General features: G+C 40.1%; 1 protein-coding gene across 4 annotated transcripts in view; it reads right to left on the bottom strand.

Moving 5' to 3' along the window:
- The window catches only part of PTPRR (protein tyrosine phosphatase receptor type R), a 191988-nt gene that overhangs the window by 58701 nt on the left and 112195 nt on the right, over positions 1–21092 (bottom strand). For all 4 annotated transcript variants that reach the window (XM_038411493.2, XM_043493408.1, XM_043493412.1 and 1 more), the window contains 2 exons: positions 17966–18076; positions 9492–9754 (listed from right to left, as the gene is read on the bottom strand). In XM_038411493.2, coding sequence (XP_038267421.1) covers positions 9492–9754; positions 17966–18076 — 374 coding nt within the window. The remainder of the gene's footprint in view (positions 1–9491; positions 9755–17965; positions 18077–21092) is intronic.

Raw genomic sequence — 21092 nt, 5'->3', positions numbered from 1 at the left:
GGGAACTAAATTGATTGGCACTGCAGTTTCCTGTGTACAAGCTAAAACCAGTAGCAACTAGAGTAACAAGAATAAACGCAAGATAAGAGATCTGGCAATACAGTAAAAGTATGTTAAAAATTTCTGGCTAAGAAAGTGTAAAAAGGAAAATACAAATTCTAGCACAGGCATTTGTGTTTTGCAGCTAGACTGAACACTTACTTCTCTTCTTTCAAGAGAATCTGAAGTTCCAATCAGTGAAACTGTACTGAATATTAGGTGGGCTAATTTGCCTGGATTGTCTGGTCCCAGAAACAAATGTCACCAACTATGAAAATTTCCTATTTTGCAGGAAAGATGGAGGAAATTTGGGATAGTACCACCTGCCTAAGGAACACCAGAGTTAGGGAGGGGAAGTGAACCATCTATTCTAGCTGAGTTTGGACCAATCCGGCAAGAAGCATTCAAGATAAAGGGAGAAAGTCCATGAGGCACTCAGGGTTGGATGTGGGTCTAAAGACCTAGATGATGATAGGTAGAAGTCATCGCAAACAATGGATCCACTCTTCATGGAATAGTCCATAGAATGCAGCCATCAGCCATCCATATAGATGAAGCCATCAGGGTTCTATAATAACTATTCTAAAAATCTATATAACTTAAATACTATGAAAAGGGGCAGGGGGATATAAATATCTAGACAAATAGTTACTCTTGTCTTCCAAAGCAAAAAAAATCCTTTCCCACTTCCATGAAATCTTTTGTTCTTCACTAAGGATTTCCTCCCAAGGAATTTCCAATCATCTAGATCTTCTCTCTTCCATTTCAAAATCTTATATAAAGAACTAACCTAAATCAACTATCCAACAGAGCTTCCAGTTATTTACATCTCTCAATACTGTTTCAGATCGCTTCAACCACTGTGAAAACACTCCACATATGCTGGATTCCTCTTCTGAAATAATCAGCAGAGAAATAGTAAAAATTGACATTTAAATGGTCATCCTTAGATTGGCATCTGAGTTGATGTCCCATTGAGATAAATGGGGCAGTTCAGACTCATTCAAATTCTTGTCCTTTCCATAAAGTCCAAGTAAACAGGCTTTGCAAAAGGGTTTGGAGTGGACAGAATTTTCTCTTCAGCCTGAGGCCAAAGATTAGGGGATCTGCACAGCTCTTCCTTGGCCAGACTGAAGGCCCTGTACTCAGCTAGAGCATGATCCAAAGTCCACTGAAAGTCATGGGAGTCTTTCCAATGGGCTTTAGATTATTATTCTTATTTTAACCCTTGCAATACTCCTGTGAGGTAGGTATGCCTACAGATAGGAACATGGAAATAGAGTTTATGTGGCGTGTCTAAGTCTACACAGTGAGTCAGTGGCAGAGATGGGATTGGAAATCAGGATTTTCTGGCTCCCATCTCAAACTCAGTTTACGAGTCCTTGCTGCTTCTCTAATTCCTTTTGACAGGGCAAGATGTAATTTCTATATCTCTTCAAACATGTTCTCCAGCTAATTCTTTTGGGTTGCCACATAGTTCTGCTTTTACATCGACATTTTCCTGGAAACAATCCCTGACAGTTAAATTAAGAATGCCAAAAGCATATTCAGCTCAACACAATAGAGTAAATTTATCCTCCAAATCTGTGCAAAGAAAATATATTTTGGTCAGGAAATTCAAGGCCCCTTCCTGTAAATATAGTAAGTTCTCATACATATATCAGAAACTACAAACATTGGCATGTTTACAATATTCCAACTGCAAGGTGCTACCCACAAAGTATTGCTTTACGTGATTACTCACAATAGAATATTTCATTTAATGGCAGAAAATCTCAGCAACATCTTTAGTCCTAATGAGATTATGTAATAAAATAATTATATCTACAGCATCAGCTGAGTTCTAATTCAAAAATCAGAACAGGACTAGAGAGAATTGCTGGATAACATTTCTTGTCTTATTAAATGGAGATTTTCTCAAATAGTGATACTTTCTTATTTGACTTTTATTATATTAATGTAGTAAACAAGAGCATCAATTTTTTTGCCCTCCCTTAAGTGTTTCTAACTACGGGGTCACAATAGTTACTAGTTAATATATAAGGTCAATTTGGTATACAGTATCACTAATGTATTGATTCCTTTGAAAGGAGATTGTTCCTCAAGTTCCAGAAAACCTGCCAGGACTATATGTAAAACAAGTATCAGCTTGTACAGCTAATGCTTATCACCCACAAGATGGCTGCCAAGGGAGAGATAATGAATAAGGGTGGTCAGATACTGTAATTTAATTTTTGTACCTATGTAAAATAACTGAAAAGGAGCAGATCTGTCAAAATTAACACAGGGATTGCCATAGCAGACGAGTGGCCCATCTAGTCCAGTAGCCTCTCTCTGACAGCAATAAGTACCAGATATTTCAGAGGGAAGGTGCAAAAAAAAAAAACCCAAAACCCGGCAGTGGGCAGTTATGGAATAACTTGCCCCCCAGGGAAAATTTTTTACTAAACCCACCAGTTTATGCTCTAAATCATGAAGGCTGTAACACCCAGCCCTAATGGAGCTCCCCTTGGCTGAACACTCATCAGAGTGCTATGTCTGGGACTCACACACTGGGCCCGTGAGCACTTAGTATGAGTAGGCTGCTGTCCTGTCTCTCCCCTTGGCCTCTCTGGCACATTCCCTATGCACAGGAACACTGTCTGTTACCTCTTCATGGAAATGGGGCCCTGTGGCCTGAGGTCCCTAGGACCAGTGCTGATCCTCCCAGACTTCCCAATGACTTAAGCACACCCTTTACCAGAGCCCCAATCTTGTGGGAACTCTAGGTTTACAGTTCTCTTTTCAGGGACACATACTAGTGAAGCAAATGGACACAGAGGCTGTATAGAGGTTTGTAAACTTAATCACTCTTTACTTTACCTAGCACAAAAATATACAGATCTAGATAAAACAATAAAAAACACCTATGCCTAGTTCCTTGCCTCAGTTTCCTCACCACTCTTGAGCTTTCTTTGGGCTTAGGTCAAATTCCTCTGAGATGTCCAGGATCTTTCTCTTTGGCTTCTCTTCCAAATGACTAGTCTCTCTCTCTCTCTCTCTCTCCTGTGCAGCCAGTTTCCTTCTTCCTCAGCTGGTCAAACAGTTAAAAGGTCAACAATCCTCCCTTCTACAAAAGCTTGGCAACTCTCTGCCTCTCTCCTGCCCAGGCTTCCTGTGTGTCAATGAGTTCCTCTGAGTTCCCTCTCACAGTACATCTTCACTGCTCAGTTAATGGGGGCTCTTACCCACGTTTTAGCCCAAATCCCCTTACCAGGCACGCAGAAAAACTTTTCACCTATGTTGCTGGAGATGTGGGTTAGAACTCAAGCTACAGTTTGAACTTGGGCTATAACCTACCCATTTTGCAGTGATAAATCACTTGAGTGCTGATCATCCTCCAATGACTTCCCACAAGTCACCCCCAAAGGACAGACAAGTTCTCCCATAACGGACAAAATTGACTGGGTAAGAATCCTTGAACATTTCAGCACCAGGAACCATGGAACAGGTGCATGCAGAAACGGTGAGGACACAGTAATGAGTAAAGCTAACCCTGGCCAATCATCTGGGTTAACTCTGTAGTGCAGACATATCTTCAGGCTCCGTGGCTTTTAAGACCCAGAATTAACAGCTGATTTCTTTGTTCTCCCATTTGGGGATTTTCCACTCACCAAACCCTGCAGAGGAACTTGGACTGGCTAGGGAAGGTCTGCTCATGAATCAGTAACTGGTTAAAAGTCAGGGGAAAAAAGGGTAGGAATAAATTATCAGTTTTCACAATGGAGAGAAGTAAATAGTGGTGTCCCCCAGGGATCTGTACTGGGACCAGTGCTATTCAACATGTTCATAAATTATGTCCAAAAAGGGATAAACAGTGATGTGGCAAAATTTGCAGACAATATAAAATTACTCAAGATAATTAAGTCCAAAAAAGACTGTGGAGAGTTACAAAGAGATCTCACACAACTTGGGTCACTGGACCAGAAAACAGCAGATGAAATTCAGTGTTGATAAATGCAAAGTAATGCACATGGGAAAACATAATCCCAACTATACATACAAAATGATGGAGTCTAAATTAGCTGTTACCATTCACAAAAGAGATCTTGGAGTCATCATGATAGTTCTCTAAAAACATCTACACAGCAGCAGTAAAGAAAACTAACAGAATGTTAGGAACCATTCGGAAAGGGATAGATAAAAAGACAGAAAATATTATAATGCCACTATGTGAATTCATGGTATGCCCATATCTTGAATACTGCATGCAGTGCTCTTCACCAAATCTCAAAAAAGATATTTTAGAATTGGAAAAAGTACAGAGAATGGCAACAAAAATTATTAGGTTTCAGAGTAGCAGCCGTGTTAGTCTGTATTTGCAAAAAGAAAAGGAGTACTTGTGGCACCTTAGAGACTAACAAATTTATTTGAGCATAAGCTTGAAGTGAGCTGTAGCTCACGAAAGCTTATGCTCAAATTAATTTGTTAGTCTCTAAGGTGCCAAAAATTATTAGGGGTATGGAACAGCTTCCATATGGGGGGGGGGATTAGAAAGACTGGGACTGATCAGCTTGGAAAAGAGACGATGAGGGGGAAGGGTGTGATATGATAGAGGTCTATAAAATCATAAATGCTATGGAGAAAGTGAATAAGGAACTGTTATTTACCTCTTCACATAATGCACAAACTAGGAGTCACCCAATGAAATTAATAGGCAGCAGGCTTAAAACAAACAAAAGGAAGCACATCTATACACCACTCACAGTCAATCTGTGGAATTCACTGCTGGGGATGTCATGAAGACGAAAACTATAAATGGGTTAAAAAAACAATTAGATAAGTTCATGGAGGCTAGGTCCATCAGTGGCTATTAGACAAGATGGTTAGGGATGTACCTCATGCTCTGAGAGTCATTGGCTGCCAGAAGCTGGGAATGGACAACAGGGGATGCCCTGTTCTGTTCATTCCCTCTGAAGCACCTGGCATTGACCGCTGTCAGAAGATAGGATAATGGACTAGGTGGATCATTGGTCTGACCCAGTATGGCTGTTCTAATAATAGATGGATAACTGAGTAATTCCACTAGTAAATCATATGCATGATTTGCTGGTGTGGTAACTTATCTCCTTTGCTCCTTTTGTAATGGACACCCAGCACTTTTGTGTTTAACTTGTTAATAGCTCTAATAGGGTTTTCAGTGCTTTACTGAATGCACAAATGCATGCGAGTACGGTGAAGTGTACACTGTGGAGGATCTGCTCATTTGCCGACTCCTGGGGAGACCTGTACAAAGGAGGATCTCGCTGCAGCAATGGGAAGAGCCATCACTTGTGCACGGTTCTGGAAAAACATCTAGTTTGTGACTAGGACGTGAAAAGAAGAAGTGCTTTACTAGTCAGACTACAATTTAAAATACCAAAGCACTATCCATCAGATTCTGATTTTGGTTACAGTGTGTAAATCAGATTAACTCTGGACCAGTGGAGATCAAAATTAGGCTTGACCTTTCATTGGAAAAATATTGGTTTGCAGGCCAATTTATAAGAGTTTAATTAGAAAAATAAATGATCATGCAGCATGCAATATGACAGACGAGACAGTTTAAGCCCCAAGGAATTATTGCAGTGCCTCACAGGAGACATTTATTGGAGAACATTAGTTCTCCTGCTTGTTGGGTCAGTAATGGGACCAGGTATGCTGCCAATATAATAGGCCTTTGTCACTTAGGGAAACGGGAATGCCAGCAAACATCAATTTTCAAGAACCCTCTGCTGAATAATTTACAAGATTCCAGAAGGCCTTGAAGAAGGCCCTTCACCTTTCCTTGCCAAGAATCACTAAATAACCAGAATGAGAAAAGGGATCAAGAAACATAGCTTAGACATAGCCAGTCTATCATCTCTATGTCATTCACGTATATCTTTAACCACCATCTCTTCCATGGGGCAAACATTTACTCTATGCCAAATATGGAAAGACTTTTTTTATTAATACTAGAGAAGAGAATTCACCTATTGAGCTACAGCGCCTGTTATGGTCATGATAGCATTGCCATGCTGCCTTTCCTCAAAACCAGAACAAACGTTGAAATGGAACGCTTTAGCTAACATTCTGCTGAATGAGTATTTCCAGATCCACTACAGTGAAATAGGGAGCTACTCAAAGGGACACTGGAAAACCTTCAGCTAAAAGTGATCCAGGACAAGAACCCAAAGCCGGGCAACTGAAAGGGCTGCAGAAAGAAATGTGCCCATCTTTCCAACGGAACCAATCTTTTCTTCCTACTCAGGAATGAAACCCAAGATACATGGCTACTACTCTGAAACCAAGATACTTTGCAATCTTTTCTCCCTCCTCTAGATGTCACTCTCCCATCATCCAACAGCTTGACTGTGATACTGAGTGATCACTGCAGCACAAGGCCCATAGTTCGGATGTAAGTAACTCTTATATCACACAAGTTTTGATCTTTCTTTAAAGAGAGCTCTGTTACAAAGGATTCCTAATAAACAATGGTAGTTTCAGGATATATAGTTGGTAATGAAGGCTGAGGTTTGGTATGATTTTGATAAATTCTGTTAGCAGGAAATAAAGCCATATTCTCTCCCCCCCCCCCCCCCCCATTAAAGTCATGCAAGTATTTCGTTTCTCTTCCCTATTTTACCACTACTGCTACAGACGGACCAATGATTTGGGATCACAATGGTATCAGGAAGACAATCATGCTTCTTCTCAACTGCCTTAATCATGGTATTACAGTGCCAGAGTATGTGTGGCATATATTTTATTAGAGACATTGAATACCTCTGATAAATGCAAATGTTAGCTGTATAGCCTATAGGGAAAACTCTTTATTATATAAAATGTTAAGCAAGATTCTTGCTGGAGAAAGAGGCAGTAAAAATGTGCGAAGAATCTACTGAATTATTCATAAACAAAATATATTTTAAGAAGCTGGACAAACCACAGAATTGTTTCAGTGATACATCAATTGTGGTAACTGTGAACAGTGTTTGCTTCTGTACCAAACGTCTCCATCCTTGTTAAAATAGGAGAGATTAGAGACCCAAACCCTGACCTGGCACAGCTCTGCAGTGCAGCTGGGACATCCAGTTAGGGCTGGGTAGGAAAAGGTTTTCCCATCCAGTGAGAATTTTTGAGATTTCTAAAATTTTGCCTGTCCCAGATCTTGACAAAAAGTCAAAATTGTGAAAATTTTCAGAAACCAAAAATCCAACCAACCAACCAAATAAATAAATAAAAAGGTTCCAATCAATGGAAACTTTTCAATTTCAAAATGTTTCATTTTGATTTCAGGGTTTTTTTTCCCCTTTTTGGTCTAAATTTACTAAAAGTTTGAAACGAAAAGTCACTTTGACTCAAAAAACTGCATCTTTCTAGTTTGCAAATGTCACAATGTCCCATGTTACCAATTTCAAAGCTTTGCTTTTTCCCCGCCACCCTCCTTCTGAGTTGGGAGATCTGCCAAAACCAACCCTGCTTCATGAGGCATTTTGGTTTTGATGAATTGGCATTTTTTGGCAAAAAAAAATTTGTCAAAAAATTCCCCAGCAGCTTTACATAGAGTGGTACGTCTGTGTGAGTGGAGAACCCTGCAGGCAGAAGTCATAGTGCTTCTCTGCAATTGCCCAACCTCTATCCTCTCCTCAAGAGGTGGAGTCACAGATTCCCCCCTGGCTGTCAAATATGGCAGTGGGGTCACTCATTTGATGAGTGACATCAAGGGAGAGGGGACAGAACAAGCTTTCCTGGCTGGATGATGTTGATTAGTTATACTGCAGTCATGCCTAAGGAACCCAGACAGGGAGTAGGGCCTTCTTGTACATCATGAAGACAGTACCTGCCCTAGAGAGTTCACAAACTGGGATTTGAATAATATGCAGCCAGTGAATCAACAGTCAAAAAAAGAGGGAGAACAAGGTAATGGCAGAGAGCAGTGCAAAGCCAAACTAAAGAAAACCAAGGCACTAGGCACACCCTACATGGTGCTTCCATGTTGCAACCCCCATGCCATGGCACTGCCCCCGTGCTGTGGTCTATTTGGGGTAGAGAGGTTTCAGAGTCGATGGGGCAGTTCTCTGAGCTTTTGTTTTAGCCAGTTTGCAGACCCAAAGGCATTAGTTGCCCTCAGACTCCAATGCCCACTAAGGCTTTGCAGGATGCAAAGAAAAGGTTGGAATTGTGACATGAAAATATGTCTACATTGCAATCAAACACCCGCAGCTTCCCTGTGTCAGCTGACTCGGACTATGGATAGGGTTGCCAGGTGTCCAGTTTTTGACTGGAGCGCCTGGTCAATAAAGGATTCTGGCGGTTCCAGTCAGCCCTACGGACTGGGCATTAAAATTCCGGTTGGCAACGCAGCGAGGCTAAGGCAGGCTCCCTGCCTGTCCTGGATCTATGTGGCTTCCAAAAGCGGCTGGCATTTCCCTCCAGCTCCTAGGCAGAAGTATGGCCATGGGGCCGCGTGCTGCCCCTGTCTTGAGCTCCAGCTCTGCAGCTCCCATTGGCCAGGAACCACAGCTAATGGGAGCTGCAGGGGCAGTGCCTGCGGACAGGGGCGGTGCACAGAACCGCCCGGCTACCCCTCTACCTAGGAGCCGGAGAGAAATGCCAGCCGCTTCCGGGAGCCGCCTGAGGTAAGCGCTGCCCGGTGCTTGCACCCTGAAACCCCTCCCATACTCCAACCCCCTGCCCCAGCCCTAAGCCCCCTCCCATACCCAAACTCGCTCCCTGAGCCCGCATCCCCTCTTGCACTCTGAACTGCCCAGCCCAGAGCCCCCCTGCACCCTAAACCCCTCATTTCTGGCCCCACCCCAGAGCCCACACACCCAGCCAGAGCGCTCACTCCCTCCCTCACCCCAATCACCTGCCTAGCCCCGTGAAAATGACTGAGGGAGAGAGGGTATTTCTGCAATCAGAAAGTTGGCAAACCTAGCTACGGGGCTGTTTAATTGGGATGTAGATGGTTTGGGCTTGGGCTGGACTCGGGCTCTGGAACCCTGTGATGGGGGAGGGTCATAGAGCCCAGGCTCCACCCCAATCCTGAGCATCTACACCGTAATTAAACAGACCGCTAGTCCAAGCCTGAGTCACCAAACACAGGCCAGCTGCAGGTGTTTGATTTCAGTGTAGACATATCCTGAGGCAACTGAGAGTGGGATTTCTATCTGGTGGGAAGTATGATGGGGGAGGGATTAAACAGTTCATGTGACTGATGCTCAAATGATGCATGACAGGGTGCAAGGGAAAAGAAGTGTTGCTGCTTTGGTCGATTATTACTTCGTATTCTCCAACGTTCCTGTGTTTTAACATGTATGTCAAAGGCACTCGCTGTGTTGGATGGGCACCTTTTAGTGCTTCTCTGAAGGAGGAGGTGCACATCAAACTATGCTTCGAGATCTTAAAATGAGACAGTAAATATTGAGTGTGCTCCGGCATAATCCTACCTTTCTTGAAGGCCCACAGGTTTCATTTTGAAAGGCGATGGACTGGCAGAGAGTGGAGGTTTGATCTCAGGAACACATTGGCCTTGAGGATCCACTATGACATTAACAGCTTTAGGAGCCTGTTCAGGTTGGACCATTCTGTTTGCTGTCTTGTACTCTGACCGAGTTGTCTGCAGAGGAATGGGTGAAAGGTGGATCTCCTGTTTTTTCTCCTTATCTTGTCGCAGTGAGAACTGAATTTTTTCCTTTAATCTGTACAGGACCTATAGAAACAGAAAGGAAAGAGTATCAAATTTTATCCCAACTACTGTGTAAACAAAGTCAAGGAAGAATTAAAAATGCCTTGGATTGATCTATATAGTATCAGTGATTTCTAGAAGGATTCCACAACTCATGGGCTGAAGTGTTTCCAACAAAAAGGGTAAATATTTCTATTATATAAACCATGACTGGCACAGAGGTAGTAGAAGGTTTTAGAAGTTCTCATTGCTAACTAATATTTTTTTAATACATTTACTTCAATTGTATTATTAAAGAGATAAATAAAACATAATGGGAGATAGTTGTCACAAAACCATTGTATGGAAAGAAATACTGATAAACAAAGTAATTATAGAAAAGTTTCACAAAATATTAACACCAAAAATACAATAGTGCAAGATATCATCTGATGCTTATGATACATCCAGACTCATCTCTCTCTAACTAATGTCCTAAATTTGTTTTAGAGTCTCAAAATACTTGTTGTTAACTCATTGCACAAAGAGCTGTTTCCAGAATAGAATAATTTTACAAGGTCACCTTTGCAACACTATTGTGCTACGACTTCAGCACTTCAGGTTTATAATACTTCAAAAAAATCACTCCAGGCTTCATTTTGACTCTAAATGTTTCAGAAATGTCATGTTTTTGTTTGTTTCCTTGGGGAAAGTAGACAGTAGATTTCTTGTAGATTGAGACATTTTTAAAATCTTCTCTACCAAGAAATACACAATAAATTAAATCCTTAATAAAACCCAACAGATGCACAATAGGTTCAACTGATTGTGGACTGGTTCAAAATTTAAAACTTGTGTTTTTACAATAGCCAAAATGTTAACATCTAAAAACTCCATCTAACCTGGATTCCACTATCCACTCATTGCCCACTAAACTTTGGTATCCGCTATCTGTGGTAACTACTTTTCATAATGTCATTAATTCTAGATTCAGCTCTGCTGATCTCAGTGGAGTTCCATGTCAAAGATACACTGGCTTGGCAGTGACTGTGAAGCTAACATGGGCCCCATTTTTGCCATTGCAAAGGACCCCGACACTATGTCTCTTTAGCAGCTATGGAGTTAATGCTTTTAGAAGAAGAAACAAGCTCTTCTGAGGTGTGGTTGTGTCACTTTAGATGATCCCTTCTAGCATTAAAAAAAAAATCTAGGAAACTTACAATAAGGGAAGCACTAACATGTCTCTGTAACAACTAGGGCTATCAAGTGATTAAAAAAAATAATTGTGATTAATCATGCTGTTAAACAATAATAGAATACCATTTATTTAAATATTTTTGGATGTTTTCTACATTTTCTAATATATTGATTTCAATTACAACACAGAATACAAAGTGTACAGTGCTCACTTTATATTTTTGATTACAAATATTTGCACTGTAAAAAAAAGAAATAGTATTTTTCAATTCATCTCATACAAGTACTCTAGTGCAATCTCTTTATCATGAAAGTTGAACATACAGATGTAAAATTATGTACAAAAAACTGCATTCAAAAAGAAAACAATGCAAAACTTTAGAGCCTTCAAGTCCACTCAGTCCTATTTCTTGTTCAGCCAGTAGCTCAGACAAACAAGTTTGTTAACATTTGCAGAAGATAATGCTGCCCGCTTCTTGTTTACAATGTCCCCTGAAAGTGAGAACAGGCGTTCACATGGCACTGTTGTAGCTGGCGTCGCAGGATATTTACATGCCAGATACGCTAAAGAATCATATGTCCATGCTTCAACCACCATTCCAGAGGACATGCGTCCATGCTGATGATGTGTTCTGCTCAATAATCCAAAGCAGTGCTGACTGACGCATGTTCATTTTCATCATCTGAGTTAGATGCCACCACCAGACGGTTGATTTTCTTTTTTGGTGGTTTGGGTTCTGTAGTTTCCACATTGGAGTGTTGCTCTTTTCAGACTTCTGAAAGCATGCTCCACACCTCGTCCCTCTCAGATTTTGGAAGGCACTTCAGAGTCTCAAACTTTGACTTGAGTGCTGTAGATATCTTTAGAAATCTCACATTGGTACCTTTTTTGTGTTTTGTCAAATCTGCAGTGAATGTGTTCTTAAAATGAACAACATGTGCTGGATCATGATCCAAGACTGCTATAACATGAAATATATGGCAGAATGCAGGTAAAACAGAGGTGGAGACACACATTTCTCCCCCAAGGAGTCACAAATTTAATTAACACTATTTTTTTAACGAGCTTCATCAGCATGGAAGCATGTCCTCTGGAATGGTGGATGAAGCATGAAGGGGTATTCGAATGTTTAGCATATCTGGCACATAAATAATTGCAATGCCGACTACAAAAGTGCCATGTGAACGCCTGTTCTCACTTTCTGGTGACATTGTACGTAAGACATGGGCAGCATTATCTCCCGTAAATGTAAACAAACTTGTTTGTCTTAGCGATTGGCTGAACAAGAAGTAGGACTGAGTGGACTTGAAGGCTCTAAAATTTTGCATTGTTTTGTTTTTGAATGCAGTTATGTAACCAAAAAAAAATCTATATTTGTAAGTTGCAATTTTACAATAAAGAGATTGCAATACAGTACTTGTATGAGATGAATTGAAAAATGCTATTTTTCGTTTATCATTTTTACAGTGTAAATATTTTAATAAAAATATAAAGTGAGCACTGTACACTTTGTATTCGGTGTTGTAATTGAAATCAATATATTTGAAAATGTAGAAAAACATCTAAAATATTTAATACGATTCTATGGTTGAACAGTGCAATTAAAACTGCGATTAATTGTGATTTTTTTGAGTTAATCGCATGCGTTAACTGCGATTAATCGACAGTCCTAGTAACAACCATACTACATTTCTTTTCCAGGTGCTATAAATAATTTAAAGCGAGTCTCACTATCAGAAGACAAAATAAGTATATTTTTGCACTCTCCAACTCAGTGTTTTTTTTTCATTCTCCCAGACCTTACGAGATCCCTCTGTCCTGCAGAGTCTACAGGGGATTCCACAAACTCCCGAATAATCGAGGAACATAATGTATTGCTTCTACTTCCCTTTGCCACAAATCCAGGAACTTTTATGGTGCTTCCACTCAGTGAGGCTCCTTGACTACTCTCACTCAAGCCCGTGCCAGGGTCTGTCACTGCCTAGCCCAATGTGTGTGACTGGAAATATCTCATACATCCATTTTCATGGTAATATTCAAAGATTAATACTTCAGTGTGAGCTTGAAATTGTCCCATTTATGAGGTAATTCACCCATTAGGCAGGCCTCAGTTACATATGTAAACACTATATTCACTGAATTGAGTTAGGGAATAAATTACATCAGTAAAGTGAGCAAGATTTGGTCCTCCTCACTTTGGAGGAAAATAGCCCTAATTATATTACAAAACTCAACAGGTATATCGGATAAATAAATACAGGTATTTGAGATATTCTAACCACTTTCCTCCTACAAATCATTTTGGGCTTTTCTGCTTTCAGATAACTCCTAGATACTTGATTATGGGAATATCACTCTGCCATTCATGGCACAACATTTTAAATCCCATATTTACATTGCTTTCTTTCAATGTGATGTCTCATTTGGAGGCACAGTTAGTTAGGTCTTCGGGGTCCATCTAGACTAGCACAATTTCCTACCTCTCTCTAATACTCTGCTATTTGAGCATAGAAAAAAAACCAACCCAGTAAATTTAGATTCCACCCATAACAGGCTGTGAAATGAGTTAAGGAATCATGTTTGGTCTTCATTTAGACATGGTTTCAGCTAACACAGTTTGCCCAAACAGTATGGATGGGGAAAAAATCATATCAAAGACATGGTTAAAAAGGCATTCTGGGTTTTTAAAAATGGTTTTAAAAACAGTTTGGCTCTAATTATGCAAGTAACCAATTTAGTTACAGCCATGTTTAAAGAAAGCTTAGACTCAGTTCAAGGCTGAGCATGGACAAGGTCTTCATGGCATAAGATGTCTGACCTGGTTATAGCACACAAGAGCTAAGGAAAGGCAGTTCTCTACAGCCACCTCGGAACACTAGGATAAATGGTACACACCAACACAGAGATACAGGATAATTGAAAAATATGAAGAAAAATCCCTAACCTTTAAAGAGCTGCCTTCTAGGACACAATGGGACATCTTTAAATTTTGCATATATGGGGACCCTGGTGTAGACTCACAACTCAATGGGAATGCAACTTCTCTTCCTGTTGCCTCCTTGCTTGGGTCCACATGGAGTGATCAGTAGGTCTAATCTACATACATTGAAGTTCACACCTTCTGTTTCTGCCCAGAATACCTCAAAAGAGCCTAACTTTCACAGGCAAATTGATTTTTAAGTCATATCTTTTGTTATTTCAGTGCATGAATGTGTGGGGACACTCTTACTTCAGAATAAAAGTATATTATTTTGATTTTGCTTAAGTCACTCAATAAACTTTACTTAAGAAAAATTGAATGAGGCCTCCTAGAAAGAGAAACTAACTCTTGGACTGGCTAGAAATTGTTGGTTAATCTCCTACTATTCCCTCAGCAATTCTACTAAGCATTGAACATAAGAGCTGATGCAGTATTTTTAAAATTAATCTTATGTTTTCAAGAAAAAAAATGCCAAGTTTGGTTTTCTTTGATGTATGGGGTCATAAATTATTTGTGTATATTCCTACAATCATAGCTTTTTGAATATCCTGAAAATTTTATGAAGTCTAAAAGCTGCACAAACTTTAGAACAAATGATCAGTTGTGAAAATTTTTACAGGACAAGTTAATTTCCTGTTATTCAATATTCTCCTGATTAAAGTGTTTCTAAAATTCAATTAACTGGCAGAACCCCTTCTCCACCCATGATTTTGGTAAGAAACACCCTGCAAAAATAATGAATGACAAATTAAATTTCATAAACAAATAGGGCCAGTCAAAAAATGTTGAATCTCACAACTTACACAAAAAAGGGTCAAATTTTTCTTGTCTTTTCTTTTTTTGTGTGTGAAAAAAGTCATTCTGTTTTTCAAATTTTAGAATTTGAAAACTTTTGACAAGAAAAAGGGATACTTTTTTTTAAATCAAAAATTATCCCATTTGTTAACCAGCTCTACAAGTAACCTGTACTCTAAAAATGGTTAGTGTAACAACAAACCATTATCTATTAAAAATAAAAATCAGAGAGGCCTGTTCTCCTTAGAATAGCATTGTTCAATAGTTACACTTAATTGGTCTGTTACTTAATAGGTTATAAATGATGTATGGAGCTCCCAGAGAAATTAGTCCATAGTCTGGGCTGCAGAAGAGGACCACTGGTGGTGAATCCCTTCTGAGACACAAAGAGCACAGTTATTCTGGTGATGAGGGGACACAGAAATAAATGGGTGGCCTGGGAGGAACAATTTACTGGTCTGAATTTAGCTCATGTTACTACATAATACTACTGTATTACTGTATATAGCAATACACTGCATAATAAAATAAAGGCTTAATAGTTTTCTTATTGCAGTTCATTAATAAATTCCAGAGAAATTAAAAATAAAATATGTAAAGACTTTTAATGCACAGGCTTCAGTCAGTGTAAAAATTGTGCAGTTAAATATCATGATTTGTAAAACCCAATTAAGAGAAAAAGCTGCACTGTTTTATAATTTCCATAATAATTCTATAGAACAAAGGATTAACATAGACAATTCAATTAGCTTGCACTAACCACTATTGCACACCCATCTAATTAGTTTCCACTTCACATTTTAAGAGACACTTCCAAGTAATCAAGATCCAGATTTGGTCAACAGCACCTTTGACACTCCCATTTAGGGATAAAATATGCAGCTGCAGTACAATTCCAAAATGATCATTTTGGGTACCCTATTAAAAGCCCAACATTTTGTAGCCTGCAGAATTTGTGAGTGCATCCATTTTATGTGTGTTAAACTTATGCACTCAGAGATTATTGCACCGCTACAGACTAGGGACCGAATGGCTCGGCAGCAGTTCTGCGGAAAAGGACCTAGGGGTGACAGTGGACGAGAAGCTGGATATGAGTCAGCAGTGTGCCCTTGTTGCCAAGAAGGCCAATGGCATTTTGGGATGTATAAGTAGGGGCATAGCGAGCAGATCGAGGGACGTGATCGTTCCCCTCTATTCGACACTGGTGAGGCCTCATCTGGAGTACTGTGTCCAGTTTTGGGCCCCACACTACAAGAAGGATGTGGATAAATTGGAAAGAGTACAGCGAAGGGCAACAAAAATGATTAGGGGTCTAGAGCACATGACTTACGAGGAGAGGCTGAGGGAGCTGGGATTGTTTAGTCTGCAGAAGAGAAGAATGAGGGGGGATTTGATAGCTGCTTTCAACTACCTGAAAGGGGGTTTCAAAGAGGATGGCTCTAGACTGTTCTCAATGATAGCAGATGACAGAACGAGGAGTAATGGTCTCAAGTTGCAATGGGGGAGGTTTAGATTGGATATTAGGAAAAACTTTTTCACTAAGAGGGTGGTGAAACACTGGAATGCGTTACCTAGGGAGGTGGTAGAATCTCCTTCCTTAGAGGTTTTTAAGGTCAGGCTTGACAAAGCCCTGGCTAGGATGATTTAACTGGGACTTGGTCCTGCTTTGAGCAGGGGGTTGGACTAGATGACCTTCTGGGGTCCCTTCCAACCCTGATATTCTATGATTCTATGATTCTATGATTATGTAGATAAAAGGAGGAAGATGGAGTAGGTGTCCAAGGTGGTGTACTCTGCTTCCACAAACTGAACAGCTAGGCAGCAGAGACAGAAAATTTATCACATCCTGTTTCCAGAATTACAGTGACATCTTTGATGATGCAATATGTCTTATTCTTCATAAGAAATGAGGGGCGAGGAGGGGAAGAGGGAGGATTAATGTTTGTCAGATGGAAAAAAACAAGAATCCCCCTTCCCCCACAACTTCAGAGAGGCTTTACCAGCTTAAGTAAGATTTTGTCATCAAACATCTATAATTTACAAACCGACCTACAAATCTTCGTCTCAAATGTTATTTCCATCTTAACATATGGATGTAAAAGCTGCAAATCCACCAAAGGTATATAGACAGACATCTAAATGCCCTTGAAAGCAAGTATGTTTGAAAAGTACTGGGTATTCAGTGGAATTAATAGTGCCAAGATTCATCAGAGTTCAACAATCCCTTATCTGTAAAGTTATCCCAGAAAAGAAGATGGAAATATTTGGGACATGTGTTAAGAATGAACACATTCTTGAGCAGCTGGAGGAACATTAAAGTGAGGCAAACCAAAAGAATCCCTCCACTGAACACTACTCAGAGAGAGAAAACTTATGGAACTAACAACACAGAGGACATGCAAAGAATGGCCCTGGAGCCCCAGGGATGATGGAGCCTTGCTTGTGCCCTAACAATGTGGGAAGGATTCAGATTCAGAAGCTATAAATGACAGTTTCCTTTTTTTAAACAAAATCAAATTGAAAAAGATTTCAGTGTGTCCCTTTAATACCTCCAGTGTCAACATGCACTCAGGGCCCTTTAAATTTTTTTGAATTTCATTCATTGGAGTGTTTATTCATTAGCAAGGATGTTCACTGGACATCCAGTGGCTAGACACCTGGCCACCAGACATATACTGCATCACATGTCAGACATCATGTTAAAAGAGCAGTTTAATAACACATTTATCCCTAACTACATTTTTGAATAGTGGTAATATCAATATTTTCAATGTCAAATTCATATTTTATTGTAATTATATTGTTACACAGTGCTAATACCATTTTACCATGTATAAAATGTATAAAATCAATGTTGTGTTTTTTATTACCATATAATATAAGAAATAAAATACACTAGAAATACATAGTGACATTCAGGGCTTCTGTGACCTCTGTAAAGCACTCACTTAGGCGTCACTCTCATGGTTTATCATGTTAGTAGAAGCCCTCAATTAAATTACTGCATGATTATTGTGCATGGTTAAATGTCCATTATTTCTGAAGCTTACATTAGTGATATTTTATATCAGATATAAAACATTCTAAACATAATAAGTATTTCTATTACGCATCAGGCTTTGGCCTCCCAACACTATCAGAGTTACTTACTGTTACTTAGAGGCTGAGCTTCTCACTATTTTATGAAAGCCCTCTTGGAATAAAGGAGGCAGGACTCGGTCTTTCAGACTGATGTAAGCAATAAATAAATGAAAACAGAAGGAAGATAAAGCAACAGACTTACCACTAAACATGTTGCTACAATGACAAAGATGCTGAGAAATATGACAACTGCATAAAATCCTTCTTTGCTCCAGATTTTGTCCGCTTCATGCTGGCCTTGCAAAACATTTTTCTTCATTTAAAAAAAAAAGAGGTTGAAATTCTATAATATCATGTGCAGATTAAAGAGCTCTTATCAGGCACTATGCACTAGTTCAGATTTGTTATTGTACACATTCTATAGTATATGGCTCTGACCGCTGCCAGTTCCATAGCTATCTAAAATAAGCAAACCGGCTGAACTATATGTGTTTGCCACAATAATCCTAACACACCCAAAGATGATTTAAGATATTCTGAGCGACTGTTGAAGTAATCTTCCCACAGATGCAATGGACTGGTCGTAAGCTAAGTAAACAAGACTCATTCTTTCTTGGAAACTACCTGGCCCATCAGGTAAGAGGGTACTACTCATAAGTGTCCTGAGGAAATTGCTCTTGCTGTCTCATTTTGCTCCGTCTCCTCCCACAACACCTACAAACTAGCCTACGTACTATCTACACCTTACTCAGAAGTGAAAACAGGTGCAAACAGAATCTCATGATGTATTAATAAGCTGAAAAGCCCTGACAGTCTAACCTAAAGAAAAACCCCAAACAACCCCTCCCCCTATATTAAATTCTGATTGTACTTAAAGCAATTTCCTAACTTTAGGGACTCCCAATGATATTACATTTCTAAAGTAGCTCTGTATGCTGAAAAATGCAGAGCTGTTGGGGAATATAAAATAAAAAACAAATAATGTTTATTCTGTCTTTATTGCAGTGAGAAAGCCTGGTTGGAATATGAAATTATAATATTTTGGCTACATTTTCAAATGGAAAAAAGCTTAATGGAAACTTGGTTCTAATAGACTCCTCAGTCCAACTGTAATACATTATTCAGACTACGATGTATATACTTGCAGCAAATGCAATCTTCACTTGTGTGTTTCAAAGGGAAGAAGATTACATACAAATAGACTTGAAAGAAATTAAGTTGTGCACATTAATACAGAAAGTCACACTCCTAATCTCAGTCTATTTCTTTATTGTATTTCTTGAATAAAATTGTCAAGTTGAGAGAAAAGAAAATATTTAAATCAGGTCTTCAATATGCATTTCCGAAGTCTCAGTGCTCCCCTTTCATAGAAAAGCCCTCTAGAGAGCCCAACTCTGTAACTTGACCTGCTAATTCATGTGAAAACTAAAAATTGCCTTGTCTTCACTATGATTTTCCTCAATTTAATCAACTTGAGTTAAGAACAAACTTTCTTTTCTAGGCCATGTCTACACTTGTGCAGCATGTAGGATACATGTAGCCACACACCACAGTGAACAGGAAGCTCCATCCACACTCACTGCGGTGTGTAGCTACACGTGACTGAAAAGCTCCAGCAGGGAGAAGATGGCAGGGAAAGGCTCGGGCAGTGGGGAGCTTCTGGAGCGTTTCCCTGCCACCTCCCCCTTGTCGGAGCCTTTCCCTACTGCTGGAGGCTTTCACTGCGGCAGGGAGAGGCATCAGCAGGGCCAGGAGGCAGGGGGATACTTCACTGCTAAAACAGCTGTGTAAACATAGGAGGCACTGTGCAGCTGGCCTGTGTCAGCTGACTCAAAGTCCAGGGGCTCAGGCTAAGGGGCTGTTCAACTGTGGTGCAGATGTTTAGGGCTCTGGGATCCTGCAACCCCAGAACCCAGGCTCTAGTCCAAGCCCAAATGTCTACACTGCAATTAAACAGCCCTTTAGCCTGAGCCCCAGGAGCCTGAGTCAGCTGACATGGGCCAACCACAAGTGTTTAATTGGCGTATAAGCATACCCATAAAGAACTGTGTAGGGTACATACCCTGGGGTGTTTCTGCTCTACTTGCCTAAGCAGTGCCTCTTCGTCTACACTGCTACTTATATCCATACCTGCTGGGCATGCAGTGTGTGTACTCTACACACAGTTGCAAGTATGGACATGTCCCTAATGAAGACCCAGGAAGCCCTATAGCAAATATTCTATGATGCTGACTTTATAGACTTGGAGTCACCTGATCACCACAGAGGGAAAAGTTCAGGAGTCTCATGGGGGTGGGGGGAGAGTGATCTGCAAACTCAGCAGGGCCTTCTGCTCCATGCTGATCCCTGGGCATGGTTTGGAGCTATGTTGTCATTGGGTATGCCGGCATGCTCTGAAATCTGCCAGGTCTCCTGGGACCTTGCCAAATTGAGCAATGCTACATACCTTCATAAACCCCTTTGACCTAGAGCCCTCCCAAACAGGGAAAGCTCTGCTCAGGTAGAATTCAAGCAGAGGAGTTTATATGCACTGATGGGAACATGGACTCCAGGGACAGAGGGACCCATAACTGAAAGCAGCCGCTTGCTGTTTTGATTTGACACAGATTTGCTTCCCTCTAGTTGTAGAGAGGGACAGAAGCATTCAGTGCCTAGTCTGTGTAATTCACAGAATATAGCTTTATAGAATACAGCACACACACATAAGTATTTGATAGATGGTTAATTTAGGGGTACTTTTTTTAAAAAAAAATTACTATCTATTGACTTATAATTAGAAAAAACTTCATTAACAAGAATATTCTTTTGTTGAGATGCCAGTCTGTCACAGCACTGAAGGCCAGATGGCAAAATGAAACTCACACAGTACACCCACTAAAATCAATGAGAGTACTTGGGTGGGAAACTGCTCAGCAATGTGAGCACTTGGTTTCAAAACCTGACCCTAAGGGCTCTGTATATGTCCACAGGCTGAAAACGAATTATAAATCACCTTGTTGCAGTGAATCACTCAGAAAATTGAAGCATTTTCAATGGTACACTGGCATACTAGCCAATTATTTCTGCTTAAATTGTTCTTAACCGTATTTAAACAACAATAAATTCACTGCTTTCACTATTTGTTTTGTGCAATTCAGTTACCTCAACGCAGGGAGGAGGTCATTTCATCTAATATTTACAGGATAGGCCTGGGTCTTCATGCTGGCTTAAGGCCCAACATTGCAGCTGCCCTGCATTTTGAACTCCCATTGACAGCCATGGGAATTCCGTGTTCAAAGCAGCTGCAGCATTGGCCCATAAGCTATAAACTAACTGTTTGACCTTGGGGA

This window comes from Dermochelys coriacea, chromosome 1 (assembly GCF_009764565.3).
Source record: "Dermochelys coriacea isolate rDerCor1 chromosome 1, rDerCor1.pri.v4, whole genome shotgun sequence".
In the NCBI taxonomy this organism is placed as follows: Eukaryota; Metazoa; Chordata; order Testudines; family Dermochelyidae; genus Dermochelys; species Dermochelys coriacea.
The sequence above is the reverse complement of the archived record's forward strand: the minus strand, read 5'-3'. Positions and strand labels throughout refer to the sequence as shown.